This window comes from Papio anubis, chromosome 9 (genome assembly GCF_008728515.1).
Source record: "Papio anubis isolate 15944 chromosome 9, Panubis1.0, whole genome shotgun sequence".
In the NCBI taxonomy this organism is placed as follows: Eukaryota; Metazoa; Chordata; class Mammalia; order Primates; family Cercopithecidae; genus Papio; species Papio anubis.
In genome coordinates, this window is record NC_044984.1 from 119381404 (window position 1) to 119396456 (window position 15053).

Consider the following 15053-nt stretch of genomic DNA (forward strand, 5'->3'; position numbering starts at 1 on the left):
ACCCGGGAGGTGGAGCTTGCAGTAAGCCGAGATCGCGCCACTGCACTCTAGCCTGGGCGACAGAGCAAGACTCCATCTTGGAAAAAAAAAAGAAAGAGTGCAAGTAGGCCGGGCGCGGTGGCTCACGTCTGTAATCCCAACACTTTGGGAGGCTGAGGCGGGTGGATTACCTGAGGTCAGGAGTTTGAGACCAGTCTGGCCAACATGCTGAAACCTTGTCTCTACTAAAAATACAAAAATTTAAATAAATAAATAAAATTAAAATACAAAAATTAGCTGGGAGTGGTGGTGGGCACCTGTAGTCCCAGCTACTCAGGAGGCTGAGGCAGAAGAATTGCTTGAATCTAGGAGGTGGAGGTTGCAGTGAGCCGAGATCGTGCCATTGCACTCCAGTCTGGGTGACAAGAGTGAAACTTCATCTCAAAAAAAAGAAAGAAATACTGTGAGTATCTGAAAGCCAGCAAAAGGGCTGGGGAGCACCCCAAAGTCACAGGGGCCCGGCAGGACACGGGATGCACTACAGATGGAGGTGGGGTCAGTGTCCTTCCCTTGTTCCTCAGTGGCTATTGCAAGGCGGCGCCAACGTCCCTGAGGAGGAGCCTGGGTAACCTACCTGTAGCAGTGGCCGGGCTCTGTCCGTCCTGCTCTGCCTGCTCGCTGGTCAGCTGATGCCTGGGAGACCCAGGTGACACGGAAGGAGGACACGCCGGTGACGCGGTCGTAGTAACGCTTCTTGACCTTCCCACAGTCCACCACGTACTTGATGCCAGGGATGGTAAGAGATGTCTCGGCAACATTGGTGGCCACAACACACAACCGAGTCCCCTCCGGTGGAGGCTTAAAGACCTAGGATTCAGGGAGGGGATGGCAGGAAAACACCAGAATCAGGAAAGAAATCGTAGAATGGAGGTCCAAGGACAGAGCCAGCCAGGCTGGTGTGCTGGAGAGGTAGCAAGGACAAGCCATCCCATCTGGGACCCAGTGCCTTGCAGGACTGTTCCCTATTCTCCAAAACTACCTCAATATTCCTCAAAACTCTGGGGATGCTGGTCAAACAGCAGATGGAGAGGACCAAGGGCTTGACTAACCTCACTGCAATGTCCTTAAAAGTGCCCCAAAAGCTGGGCACCGGCCCAGCACGGTTACCTGTGCTTGCTTCTCTGGGGCCAGCAGAGAGTACAGCGGGAGCACGTGGAGTGGGAGGGAGGCGTCCGGCTGCTCATCTGGAGGGAAAGCAGAGGTTACTGGCACCCGGGCCGGGACAGATGCCCACAGGCAGGAGCCAGCCACAGCTGCCCTGCACCCGTAGGCTGCTCCACCAGAACTCCTTTCTTTGCCCTGCTGAGGAGGCTCCCCTTGGGACCAGCCAGGCCAAGCCTGCGGGGACTGCTGAGAGGTTCCCAGGGGCTCTCTTATCTCTACTGCCCTGAGTCGGATCTGAACCCCTGCTGTGCTGCACAATCTCCTCCTCCAAACCCCTGGCATGGATCCTGGGGGCCTGACTCTGCTCTTCGTGTCCTGGCAGCACTGTGGTAGGCTCAGGCTGAGCCAGTACTGGGGTACCCTCTGCTGCCCCACTCAGCCCCTGGCTAGGCACAGCAGGGCACTGGGTCCATCTACATTCGGGGGCTCCTGCGAGCACACGGAGCGGGGCAACACCCCTGGGCCCTGGAGACCCGCACCTATCAGCAAAGGGGTTGGCAGCCCCATTACATCCAGCACGGCAAATGTTCCAGGCCTCCTCGTGCCGGGCACTTTCAAAGAACTCAGGAAGCGTCAAGGACAAAGCTGCTAGAACCCCGGCCCCCAGGGGGCCACAGGGGCTCTGGGCACAGCCTCAGGGCAGAGCTAATGCACGTGAGCAGGAAGCGGGGCTAGGAACACACCTCCATCTTGCCCGCCATCCCCCAAGTCCAGATCGAGGTCGGAGTCCAGGGCCCCCTCTTCCTCGTCCACTTCCGCCTCCCTGTCCTCATCGCCTTCACCTGCCGGCAACACCGAGTAATGATCCAAGTTGATCTGGGGCAGCACCTACGGCGAACACATAGACACCCGGGCTGCAGGGACCCTGGGTGTGAGGATGAGGCATGTGCAGGAAGACAGGTGCCCTCATGTGGAAGCCCCGGTCCACACCCCCGGGCCGTGTGACCCAACTATCTCTTCCTGTCTGAGTTTTCCCACCTAAACAATGGGGACTATCACAGACCTTGTCTCTCAGGCTGGTGGGAGGGTTGTGCGAACACATGTGAAGAACTTGGATCACTGCCTGACACATCAGTAGTGCAACAGGCAAGCTGGAGATGGCTGAGTACTTACGCTACTGTCACGGACCGCAAGACCCACGGTGCCTTCATGCAGAGGCTAGAGGAAAGCACCTCCCAGCCCAGCCATCCCAGAGTAGCTGGGAGTACAGGCGCATATCACCATGCCTGGCTAATTTTGTATTTTTAGTAGAGACGGGGTTTCGCCATGTTGGTCAAGCTGGACTTGAACTCCTGACCTCAGGTGATCCACCCGCCTCAGTCTCCCAAAGTGCTGGGATTACAGGCATAGCCACCACGCCTGGCCTTCTTTTCCTTTTCAGAGACAGAGTCTCACTCTGTTGCCCAGGCTGGAGTGCAGTGGGGCCATCACGGCTCACTGCAGCCTTGACCTCCTGGGCTCAGATAGTTCTCCCACCTCAGCCTCTGAGCAGCTGGGCCCACAGGCATGTGCCACCACACTGGATTAATTTTAAAAATTTTTTGTAGAGACAGGGTCTCACCATGTTGCCCAGGCTGGTCTCAAACTCCAGGCCTTAAATGATCCTCCCACCTTGGCCTCCCAAAGTGCAGGAATTACAGGCATGAGCCACTGCGCCCGACCAGGAACTGGATTTTTAATTTCATTTTAATCCAATTACACTTAAACCTAAGCAGCCACATGGGGCTGGCGGCTGCTATCCTGGACAACGCAGCCTTACTCTCCAGGAGTCCCTGCCAGCCCCCAACGTACCTCGGTCCGCGCCTTCTTGGCCCTGGCCCTCGACTTCTTAAACTTCCGCATTTCCTGCGCTGAGTCTTTCTGATCATCGTCCTTTTCTGGAAAAGGGGCAGGTTGGAGAGAAAGGCGTGTGTGGCCTGCATGGTCACTAGCACACTGCTCTTTGTTGTTCAAGGCACGGTCATTTATTCGGGGGTGAGGTGGGGGACAGCAAAGGTGCTGACGCTCCCAGAGGGAAGCTCAGAGGTGGGAGCTGCACCCCAGCCAGGGAGCGTGAGGCCAAGCCCAGCTGCTCAGGGCAGAGCGCGGGTCGGGGAGTCCTCTTTACCTTGTGGCCGGGCTCTGGAGGGTGGGAAAGCCTTCCTGAGCCTGCGGCACAGCGCGTGCACCTCAGCCTGCCCCGTCAGGAACACCAGGATGCCGCCTGCAGAAAGAACGGGCCCCTCTGTTATCCATCAGTCACTCACAAACATTTGCTTAGCAATGGGCACCTGCCAGGCCCTGCTCTGAGAGGCGGGGCTCCAGGGATAATGCGGGAGGACAGGGGTACACAGACATAGACGAGCAGGAGGCAGCACCCCCAGACTGAAGGAGCTGTTGCCAGGGAGTTCAACAAACACAGCGACCACACAGCCCAGCAACGCCACTCCCAGGCACAGATCCAAAAGCCCTGAGAAATGTGCTCAAGTGAAAACCTGCACACCACACTTGTGACAGCGCCGTGGCTGCCCTGAGACCCGAGGCTGCAGGAAGACTCACTGCCCAAGCTTCCGCCTCGCCTCCCGCCAGCCCCAGTCTCCCAGAGAATGGATGGGAGCCCCGAGAGGCTGTAAGCAGAGCAAGGACAGAGCATCATGAAGCAGCGACCTCAGCTTCCTTGAAGGAGGAGTTCAAGCTTGGTGGGAAGCACCCCCACGGCTCCCTGCCTCCCTAACATGAAGAAAGTCAGCCTTGGGCCCGAATTCGGCACACAAGAGTCTCTGATTAGGCTGGGCGCGGTGGCTCACACCTGTAATTCCAGCACTTTGGGAGGCTGAGGCAGGCAGATCACCTGAGGTCAGGAGTTCGAGACCAGCCTGGCCAATATGATGAAACCCCATCTCTACTAAAATACAAAAACTTAGCTGGGCGTGGCAGTGTGCACCTGTAATCTCAACTCCTTGGGAGGCTGAGGCAGGAGAATTGCTTGAACCCAGGAGGCGGAGGTTGCAGTGTGCCGAGATCCGCCACTGCACTCCAGCCTGGGCAACAAAAGTAAAACTCTGTCTCAAAAAAAAGTAGAAGTGATCATTGGCTAGAAGTGATCACAATCTATTCACACAGAAAGGTCACGTCCATTTCCGTAACATGAGGTGAGTAAAGGATCGGGTGTGATGGGGACAAGGCAGAACTGTGAAGGGTATCCGTGATTCTCGAGGGGATGTGCCTGTTCCCCTGCAGTGTCTATGGTCACCTGCCAGCACCGGCCTGTGCTCTGTGGGTTTTTCTGCTTATCAGATGGGGACAGATGGCAAACTCTACCATCTGGTAGCTGCTGAAGCCTCACAGTATTTTGAGTGGAATAAGGCAGGACAGGTGTTGTGAACACTCTGGAGTAAGTGAGGAAGTGAGGCCTGGCAGGGACAAGGGACTTTTCTGAGCCACTCGGAGATGGGCCCTCCCACACTTGTGCCTTCAGCGAGGGTTTAGGAAGGGAGGCTCCTTTCCCCTGACCTGGCCAGGGCCTCACCTGCGGGCAGCATCCGGTGGATCTTGCAAATCTTCCGGAAGCACTCGCCGCTGTAGTCTTCCAGTGGTGTCCGCTTGTTGAAATGCACAGTTACTGGGAACTGCCTGGATTCCACCTGTGGGATGCCCAGAAAGGCGCGGTGGGGGGCGAGCTTTGGCCCAGGGCTGCCTTCCCTTTCCCCATCATTCTGAATCAAGGTTTCCAACACCCTCTCCAAGCTGCTGTCAATCCCCCATGGGACCAAGTGAGGTCTCTCAGGAGGCTCCCGACACCAGGGCGTCCTTGTGCCGTCCAAGCTCACGGAGAACCTGGGACCCTGTGTTACCTTGATGACCGGGGGCGGCTTGGCGAAGAGCCGCGGGTTCTGGGTGAAGTCCTCCACCCGCAGCGTGGCCGACATGATGAGCAGCTTGAGTGGCAGGTTCCTCTGTGGGAGGACAGGCTTGGTGACCGCGGCCCCAGTACTACAGGTGGGTCCGAAGCCTGGGAAATCAGCATGAGGGTGCCCTGCTGCCCACCCCGTTTCCAGCCCCCACCCTCTGCCCCTTTCTGGATGCCAAAGGCTCCTTGGAGAAAGTGAGTCAATAGCGGGGCCTGCTGCTCCCGGGGCGGTGGCTTGTTCCAGGGTATCTTTCAGAGTCAGGCTTTGATGGTGGAATATGAGGCAGGTGGGCTGAGACTGGGGCCCACCCAACCTAGCTCCCACCTGACACCAAGATTCACCGGGTGTCTGTTCTGGGGGCTCAGGGAGGAGCTGCCTGATTCTCGGAGGTCTTTGGGGGTGGGAGGGAGCTCTCTGGTCCCCAGGCCGCTCAGCAATGCCTGATGGCCTCATGATGAGCTCTGCTTCAAGCCCTTGCTGCCTTTGCTGCTAGGAAACCCCAAACCCAGAAGCTAAGGAGTGGCCAGAGCACCTCTGTGGGAGGCATGGCACCCAGCACAGGCCCCTCTCTTGCTCCACAGTGACCGTCCCTCTCTGCCCTACCCCCGTGCCTTCCTGACTCCACCTCACGCTCGCTGCTTGGCCACTCTAGACTCCCTAAAGACACAAACCAAGACCACAGTGAGATATCACTTTCCACCCACAGGGATGTCCAGAATAATAAAAATGGAAAATGACAAGTGTTAGCAGGATGTGGAGAAGCTGGAAGCTCTGCCACTGCTGGTGGGGAAGTACCATGGAACTCTGCAGCCACTGTCGGAAATCATTTGCAAATGGTTACAGAGTGACCATGGTCCAGCTTCTTGGGAGGCTGAGGCAAAAGGATTCCTCAAGCCCAGAAGGTCGGGGTTGCAGTGAGCTGCGATTGCACCACTGCGCTCCAGCCTTGGTGACAATGAGACTCTGCCTCAAAAAAACAAAACAAAACAAAAATCACCACCACAAAAAACCGTAAAAGGCACAGGGTTTCTTTTTGTTTTTGTTTTTCAGATGAAGTCTCGCTCTCTCACCCAGGCTGGAGTGCAGTGGCGCGATCTCGGCTCACCGCAAGCTCTACCCGCTGGGATTAAGTGATTCTCTGGCCTCAGCCTCCCGAGTAGCTGGGATTACAGGCTCCCGCCACCAGGCCTAATTTTTGTGTTTTTAGTAGAGACAGGGTTTCACCATGTTCACCAGGCTGATCTCGAATGCCTGACCTCAAGTGATCCACCCTCCTCAGCCTCCCAAAGTGCTGGGATTACAGGCGTGAGCCACCGTGCCCGGCCTAGGGTTTCTTTTGGGATTGATGAGTGATGAAACGTAAAACTGTGGTGATGGCTGCACACTCTGTGAATGGACTAAAAACCATTGAATTGTACATTTGAATGGATGAATGATATGAAATGTGAATCACAGCCTAATAAAGCTTGTTACCAAAAGAAAAAAGGCACCAGGCAGATGCCCACCTCCGGACCTCTACACTGCGCTCCTCCAGTCAGACTTCTTCCCGCTCTGCGACGCACGCTGCTCGCTCCCTCCCTCACTCAGCCCTCCACTCGAGCTCAGAGATCACCTTTCAGGTGAAACTCTCACTAGCCCCGCATCCTCCCTCCACTGCCCCCGGTTTTGTCCATCACTGGCTCACACACTCTGAGTCTGCGTCCTGCCTGCCACCCTTGCTGAAGTGGAAGCCCCAGGAGGGCAGGAACTGTTAGAACAAGATGGTATCTTGTTCACTGTCGATTATCAGGGCCTTGAACATGGCCAGGCTCGTGGCACATGTGGAGCACAGGCCCCTCTCCCCGCCGGGAGGGTAGGACAGGCCTCCTGCACAGAGCCCAGCCCCCGGGTGGCACCCTCCACTCAGCAGACCTGTGTCAGGTTGGGGCAGGGAGATGGAGAAAGAGGCCCTGGGGAGCCCCTCTCAGAGTTCCGGGAGTCTGACCCTTGGCCGGGCAGGCCCACCCGCTCTGCTGATCCCAGAGGCCCAGAGGCCTCATCAACTGGCCCATCGCGCCTGGCCAGGCATCAGCACTTCGCCTGAGCCTCTTGCTTTGGGTGCGGAGAAGGGCACCAGTTTATGAGGCTGGTGCCGGGGCGGTGGGGAAGGGATCATACAGGGGCTGTTCCAAGATTCACAGCCCTGGCACAGGGCCTAGACCTAGGCCCAAGGGGACCTTGTCCTTCGGGCACCTGCTCATGGCAGCAGCCCAGAGTGCAACGGGGAACAAGTGAAGGGAGCCCAAGCCTCCGACAGAGCTTGGGGGGGCCCAGGGCTTGGGGCTCCCCAGCACCCGCCTCCTGCTCTACCTTGGCCCGGAGAGTCACAATGCGGGACAGGAGGCCGATGAGGATGTCCGTGTACACGCTCCTCTCGTGGGCCTCGTCGATGATCACCACCTTGTACCGCAGCAGCAGGAAGTCCTGGGGGGAGGTCCAGGGGTGAGGCCCGCCCTCCCGGCCTGAGCCCCAAGGGCCGCTTCACGTCTCAGAACCCCCACTTGAGGAGACAGTGTGAGAGGAAGGGCAGCTGCTCTTCTTCAGAGGTGAGCTGCTCAACTCGATGCCCGCAGGGCAGGAGGGCAGGTGGGAAATGGACATGAGATGGGGGGTAGAGCCGTGGGCAGTCGGACAGCAGATGCCACACAGACAGGGGCCACCCGGACCCAAACTGCATCCACTGACACCCCCAGGAGTCCCAGTGGCCTCCAAGCCAGGAGGGCTGGAATCACCTTTGCCATCCCCCTGGGAGACTGGCCCTGCCCAAGGGGATGTCACAGCCAGCACGGAGCACAGCTGCTTCACCAGACAGCAGTCCCCCACCCGGGCCCTGCAGGCTCTCCAGACACGCGTGCCATCCGCTTGATCAAATGGCCGGCTCCCTAGGAAGCGTGGGGCGCTTCCCCAAGGCCCAAGTGCGATGATGGGAGGCAGCAGCTCGGGTTCCGATTTACAAACGGAAAGACCTTGGGACGCAGCTTCTGTGGCCAGGGACCGTGAAGACGCACCCCTTCTCAAGGGCAAGGCCCAACGGCTCCCCTGTCCCCCAGCCTGAGGCTGGCACCCCACTCCAAGTCTGGTGCTGCCCCTCACCAAACGCAACGGGACTCGAAGCTCCCAAGAGGTGTCTGTGTCTGGGCCCACCGCAGGGCAGAGCCTGCACACCACAGGCTTTCAGTACACCCTGGGCAAGGCGTGAACTCTGTGAGACAGTTATAATAAAAATATAAGTTCACATTTCACGAGCACCTTCTAGGTACGGGCCACTGTGCTAAGCTGTTGGCATGCACTCTACAACTTCCACTTCAAAATGATTCTCGGAGGAATGCACTAACATACTTATCAAGAAACTGAGCTTGGAGAGGTTCAGTAACTCACCCAAAGTCACACAGCAGCACCATGGGAGTGCTACGCCTAGCACCCCACCCCCACGCCCACTGGCCTTGCTCTGTGAGCCAGGATCCACAACCAACCTTCTGGATTTCTTTGAGCAGCACACCATCCGTCATGAACTTGATTCTGGTCTCCTCTGTCACGTTTCCTTCATACCGGATCTGGTAGGAGACGACCCTGTGTGGGCAGAGTTCGGTTTAGGGCAGAGCCACGTCTGGCTGGGGCTGTCGCCATGGGGCCACTACAAGGCAGGTCACGGAGCAGGCAGGCGGCTTGAGGGCAGGGCCTACCAGCAACCCGAAACGAGGCCCAGACATCTCCCCAGTCCACTCTCCCCCTCCAAAATCCTGGTTTCTGAAGGGAAGGGAAGGAGCTGTTGAGGGCAACTGAGGAGCCAGGCTCCAAACACCTTGGCCAGAGCCCTCCTCGGATGGCGACCACGCCAGGAGACGCCGGGGAGACCTGCACGTGGGCTAGAGTGTGTTCTGGAGACTACACAGACTTGGCAGCTATCATAGGGGTACTATAGCTGTGTGTGTTTCACAAAAAGTCCTTGTCTTAACTCAAAAATTAGCCTGGGCCGGGCGCGGTGGCTCAAGCCTGTAATCCCAGCACTTTGGGAGGCCGAGACGGGTGGATCACGAGGTCAGGAGATCGAGACCATCCTGGCTAACACGGTGAAACCCCTTCTCTACTAAAAAAATACAAAAACTAGCCGGGCGAGGTGGCGGGCGCCTGTAGTCCCAGCTACTCGGGAGGCTGAGGCAGGAGAATGGCGTGAACCCGGGAGGCGGAGCTTGCAGTGAGCTGAGATCTGGCCACTGCACTCCAGCCTGGGCGACAGAGCGAGACTCTGTCTCAAAAAAAAAAAAAAAAAAAAAAAAAAAATTAGCCTGGTGTGGTGGTGCGCACCTGTAGTCCCAGCTACTCAGGAGGCTGAGGTGGGAGAATTACTTGTGCCCAAGAGGTTGAGGCTGCAGTGAGCCAAGATGGCACCACTGCACTGCAGCCTGGGCAACAGAACCATCTCAAAAAAACAAAAAATGGCTCACGCCTATAATCCCAGCACTTTGGGAGGCCGAGATGGGTGGATGAACTGAGGTCAGGAGTTCAAGACCAGCCTGGCCAACATGGTGAAACCCCATCTCTACTAATCACAGAAATTAGCCAGGCACCTGCAATTCCAGCTATTCGCGAGGCTGAGGCAGGAGAATCGTTTGAACCCTGGAGGCAAAGGTTGCAGTGAGCCAAGATCATGCCACTGAACTCTAGCCTAGGTGACAAAGTGAGACTCCATCTCAAAAAAAAAAAAAATTAGTCCTTTTCTCTCAGATCTGTACAGCAAAATATCGAGGATAAAGTATCTATGATTTGCTTCTTTTTTTTTTTAATTTTTTAATTTTTTGAGATGGAGTCTCGCTCTGTCGCCCAGGCTGGAGTACAGTGGTCGGATCTCAGCTCACTGCAAGCTCCGCCTCCCGGGTTTACGCCAGTCTCCTGCCTCAGCCTCCTGAGTAGCTGGGACTACAGGCGCCCGCCACCTCGCCCGGCTAGTTTTTTTTTGGTAGTTTTTAGTAGAGATGGGGTTTCACCATGTTAGCCAGGATGGTCTCGATCTCCTGACCTCGTGATCCGCCCGTCTCGGCCTCCCAAAGTGCTGGGATTACAGGCTTGAGCCACCGCGCCCGGCCTATGATTTGCTTCTAAACAGTGGTGGGGAGTGGGGCCAGGAGGAGAGTACAGACCCAACAGGGTAGGGCAGGAGTTGACAATTATTATAACTAGGTCTTGGGTACCTGCGGGCTTATTATACTATCTTTTCTACTTATGCATATGCCCCCAATTTTTTTTTTGAGATGGAGTCTCACTCTTGTTGCCCAGGCTAGAGTGCAATGGGGTGATCTCAGCTCACGGCAACCTCCGCCTCCCAGGTTCAAGTGATTCTTCTGCCTCAGCCTCCCGAATAGCTGGGATTACTGGTGTGCGCCACCACATCCGGCTAATTTTTTTTTGTATTTTTAGTAGAGACGGGTTTTCTTCATGTTTGTCAGGCTAGCCACGAACTCCCAACCTCTGGTGATCTGCCTGCCAAAGCCTCCCAAAGTCATGGGATTACAGGCATGACCCACCATGCCCAGTCCTCACATTTTTATAATATTTAACAAGTTAAAAAGAGGATGAGGCAGTTTTTTCTAGACGCACGCTGACTATGCACAGAATTGTCCAGGAGGGGCTGGGCGCGGTGGCTCACACCTGTAATCCCAGCACTTTGGGAGGCCGAGGCGGGCGGATCACAAGGTCAGGAGATCGAGACCATGGTGAAACCCCGTCTCTACTAAAAATACAAAAAATTAGCTGGGCGCGGTGGCGGGCGCCTGTAGTCCCAGCTACTTAGGAGGCTGAGGCAGGAGAATGGCATGAACCTGGGAGGCGGAGCTTGCAGTGAGCCGAGATCGCGCCATTGCACTCCAGCCTGGGCAACAGAGCGAGACTCCGTCTCAAAAAAAAAAAAAAAAAAAAAAAGAATTGTCCAGGAGGATGTGCAGGAGATGGGCAGTGGTGGCTGCTCCTGGGGAGGAGGCAGGGCACTGGGTGAGAAGGGGCCCCCAGTACTCCGTCCCTGCCTTAGTGTCCTCCCAGCCTAACCGACAAAGACAACAAGTCCCCCGACTGGCATGCTGACCTTGGGGCCGGTGGCTCTGTCCGGCCCACCCCCGACTGGCATGCTGACCTGGGGGCCGGTGGCTCTGTCCAGCCCACCCCCGACCGGCAGGCTGACCTGGGGGCTGTGGCTCTGTCCAGCCCACCCCCGACTGGCATGCTGACCTGGGGGCCGGTGGCTCTGTCCGGCCCACCCCCGACTGGCGTGCTGACCTGGGGGCTGTGGCTCTGTCCGGCCCACCACCACATCCTGAGAGCCCAGGATGGGCCTGGCACACTAGATGCTGCCTAGTAACATCTGATGAGTAGGCGGATGAGGCAGGCTCTCACTCTGTGCTCTTTTGTGCCTTCTGGATTTTAGACCACGTTGGACATGTTAGACACAGGCATCTGCATTATAAACATGTGCTCCCAGCCATTGCAAAGCAAGTGCTATATCTGCCTGTTCAAGGTTGCTTTCCAAAGAAAGTCCTACAGACTTACTGCCGGATTTTTTTTTCTTTTCTTTTTGAGACAGAGTTTCACTCTTTTCGCCCATGCTGGCGTGCAATGATGCAATCTTGGCTCACGGCAACCTCTGCCTCCCAGGTTCAAGTGATTCTCCTGCCTCAACCTCCCGAGTAGCTGGGATTACGGGCATGTGCCACCACACCTGGCTCATTTTGTATTTTTAGTAGAGACAGGGCTTCTCCATGTTGCTCAGGCTGGTCTCAAACTCCCGACCTCAGGTGATCTGCCCGCCTCAGCCTCCCAAAGTGCTGGGATTACAGGCGTGAGTCACCACACCCAGCCAAGATTTTGTACTTTAGAACCTTGAGTTTTACATTAACCTGGCAATGCTAGGTACTAGCTCCGTGACTGCCTGCATCTGGCCCCCTGCTCTGTTCTCGAGCCCCTGGATGGGCCACTCTGTCCCCTCCACATACTGTGCAGGATGTAAGCCGAGGGCCTGCTTGAAGGCTGCCTGCTTGGGCAGGTCCTGGAAAGCTGTCTCCCACAATGATTCCCAGTGCTACACGCAGAGGTGACACTCCACCCAGCACCCTCAGCACAGACGCCGCTCAACTCCTCCTGGGCTTCCCAGGAGGTCTGGGCAAGGCCACAGGACCACCCCATAGTTCCCCCCAGGAAGTAGAGCCCTCACCGCTGGGACAGATTCATCTCCTTGGCCACTCGCTGGGACATGGCCACGGCGGCCACTCGGCGGGGCTCTGTGACACCGATGATGCTGCCTTCACTGGGGGAGGAAGAACATGGCCATCAACAGTGCGTGGCCCCACCTGCTCATCCCAAAGCCTCATGCAGTTCCACAGCAAGATTCACCATACTGACCTGGCGCTCGCCCAGGGGCCATGGGAAACAAGGCCAGGCTGCACTACTTTTAACAGCAAAGGGAACAGCCCAAATGCCAACAACACACAGAAAACAGTTCAACATTCACGGTGCAGCGGACACCAGGCAGCCGCTAGAAGGAACGGGGCCTGGGGGAACCAGGCTGGGAGCTCTGTTTGCCCCAGTCAAGCACAAGCTCCTCCAGACACAGGAACCCGCCAAGCCGACGGGTGGCTGGTCCCAGCTCTGTGGGAATGTTAATGCCACAGGCCTGGGGCTGCTCTCCCTCGAAAGGCTGCTGACGGGGCTGGTCCTCGCTGGGTGCCTGAACCTGGACAACAGGAGAGCTCCTTCCATTCCCTATAAGTGCGGGCCCATTGTGCCAGGCTGTTTGTGCAAACAGGGTGGTTTATGCCGGACACCTGCTTTCCTTCTAGGCATCTAGGATTTCGTTCCTGCCAGGCAGGGCGGGCTTAGGCTACCCCAATAATAGCCGTGAACCTTGAATCTCTAACAAGCTTCCCTGGTGCAGAGTAGTTCCTGTGTGGCCACAGGTGGCCACTGGAGAATCCAGTGTGTCCTGTGTGAGTCCACCAGGAGGGGACTCTGGAAGCTGGAGCTGGGCTTCTCCCATACAGGTGCCACTGCCCTCTGCCGATCGCGTCCTTTGCTGTAACATACTATAGCCATGCACGGGATAACAAGCTGAGTCCCGGAAGTCCCCAATTATCGAACCTGCACATGGTCTTGGGGACCCCAACAAACATGGGTCAAAAGTGCCCACAGGGGGCTACACAGTGAAAACAGCAGGCCGGGCACGGTGGCTCACGCCTGTAATCTCAGCACTTTCGGAGGCCAAAGTGGGTGGATCACCTGAGGTCAAGAGTTCGAGACCAGCCTGACCAACATGGTGAAACCCCGTCTCTTGATCGGGCACAGTGGTTCACGCCTGTAATGCCAGCACTTTGGGAGGCTGACGTGGGCGGATCACGAGGTCAGGAGATCGAGACCATCCTAGCTAACGTGGTGAAAACCTATATCTACTAAAAATACAAAAAAATTAGCCAGGCGGCCGAACGCAGTGGCTCCATGTAATCCCAGCACTTTGGGAGAGGCCAAAGGCGGTAGGATCACAAGGTCAGGAGAATCCCGAGACCACAGTGAAACCCGTCTCTACTAAAAATACAAAAAAAAATTAGCGAGGCTGGTGGTGGCGCCTGTAGTCCCAAGCACTCAGGAGGCTGGGAGGCAGGAGAATAAAGCGTGAACCGGGGCCGGAGCTTGCAGTGAGCTTGAATCGGCGCCACTGCACTCCAGCCTGGAAACAGGGTCCGTCTCAAAAAAAAGTGTAGGCGTGGTGGCGGGCACCTGTAATCACAGCTACTTGGGAGGCTGAGGCAGGAGAATGGCGTGAACCTGGAAGGCGGACCTTGCAGTGAGCTGAGATCGCGCCACTGTACTCCAGCCTGGGCGACACAGTGAGACATTGTCTCAAAAAAAAAAAAAGAAAAAAGAAAATCGGAAGCACATAGCTCTATGTGCCAGGGATAAAGTGTGCTACGCAAGTTCACTCACTTAATCCACATGACAACCTTGTGAAGTAGGTGCCATTATTCCCATCTCACAGCTGGGGCCCAGAGAGGTTAAGTAGCTTGTCTGAAGTCACACAGCATGCACAGGGCAGATCCAGGATCAGATCCCAGCGAGCCCCAGGCTCTTATCAACCTTTCGGGGCATCTCCAGTGTCACTGAGGGACCTAGAGAGAACACTGTGTCCAGCCCCTACCTGCTGTAGCCTGCTTCATAGAGAAACTGAGGCACCTGTGTGGTCTTCCCGCTGCCAGTCTCGCCACACACGATGACAATGGGGTGCTCAGTCACAGCCTCCATGATCACTTGTTCTTCAGAGAGAATTGGGAGCTTCAGCCGTTCTTCCTGGAAGGAGACGAAGTCAGTACTTGGGCAGCAGCAAGACGACAGACAGTGATGTGACCTCCAGGAAGGTGGCAGCTGACACGTGGGTGCTGAACAGATGTGCTTGCTGGGGAAGGAGGCCTTGACAGCTGGGGAGGGGACCAGGAGCCATGGTCCAGGTGAGACAGAGACAGGGACTGCATCCTTCGGGATACCAGGCCTGACCTCATCACATCCTTCGAGACCGGCCTGACCAACATGGTGAAACCCTGTCTCCTGGCTGGGCGCGGTGGCTCACACCTGTAATCCCAGCACTTTGGGAGGCCGAGGCGGGCGGATCACGAGGTCAGGAGATAGAAACCATCCTGGCTAACGTGGTGAAACCCCGTCTCTACTAAAAATACAAAAAAAATTTGCCGGGCATGGTGATGGGTGCCTGTAATCCCAGCTACTCGGGAGGTTGAGGCAGGAGAATGGTGTGAACAGCCTGGTTGGGGCAGAGCAGTCTCTCAGAGATATGGGAACCCTCAGCTGTCGCTGGCGGGAGTCTCAATTAATGGCATAGTCACTTTGACAAATAATCTGGTGCAAATTTTCTCAAAGTCAAGGGTGTGTGGCCCT

The 15053-nt window shown here is 56.5% G+C and overlaps 1 protein-coding gene across 2 annotated transcripts in view; it reads right to left on the minus strand.

Annotated features, from left to right (window-relative positions):
* The window catches only part of DHX37 (DEAH-box helicase 37), a 42948-nt gene that overhangs the window by 18256 nt on the left and 9639 nt on the right, over positions 1-15053 (minus strand). The window contains exons 5-15 of one of the 2 annotated variants that reach the window (XM_003907361.5): positions 14305-14453; positions 12331-12423; positions 8606-8702; positions 7443-7556; positions 5037-5138; positions 4712-4826; positions 3311-3406; positions 2995-3080; positions 1887-2031; positions 1147-1223; positions 614-846 (exon numbers count right to left, since the gene is read on the minus strand). In XM_003907361.5, the coding sequence (XP_003907410.2) occupies positions 614-846; positions 1147-1223; positions 1887-2031; positions 2995-3080; positions 3311-3406; positions 4712-4826; positions 5037-5138; positions 7443-7556; positions 8606-8702; positions 12331-12423; positions 14305-14453 (1307 nt within the window). The remainder of the gene's footprint in view (positions 1-613; positions 847-1146; positions 1224-1886; positions 2032-2994; positions 3081-3310; positions 3407-4711; positions 4827-5036; positions 5139-7442; positions 7557-8605; positions 8703-12330; positions 12424-14304; positions 14454-15053) is intronic. The other variant, XM_009182033.4, reaches the window with a different exon arrangement.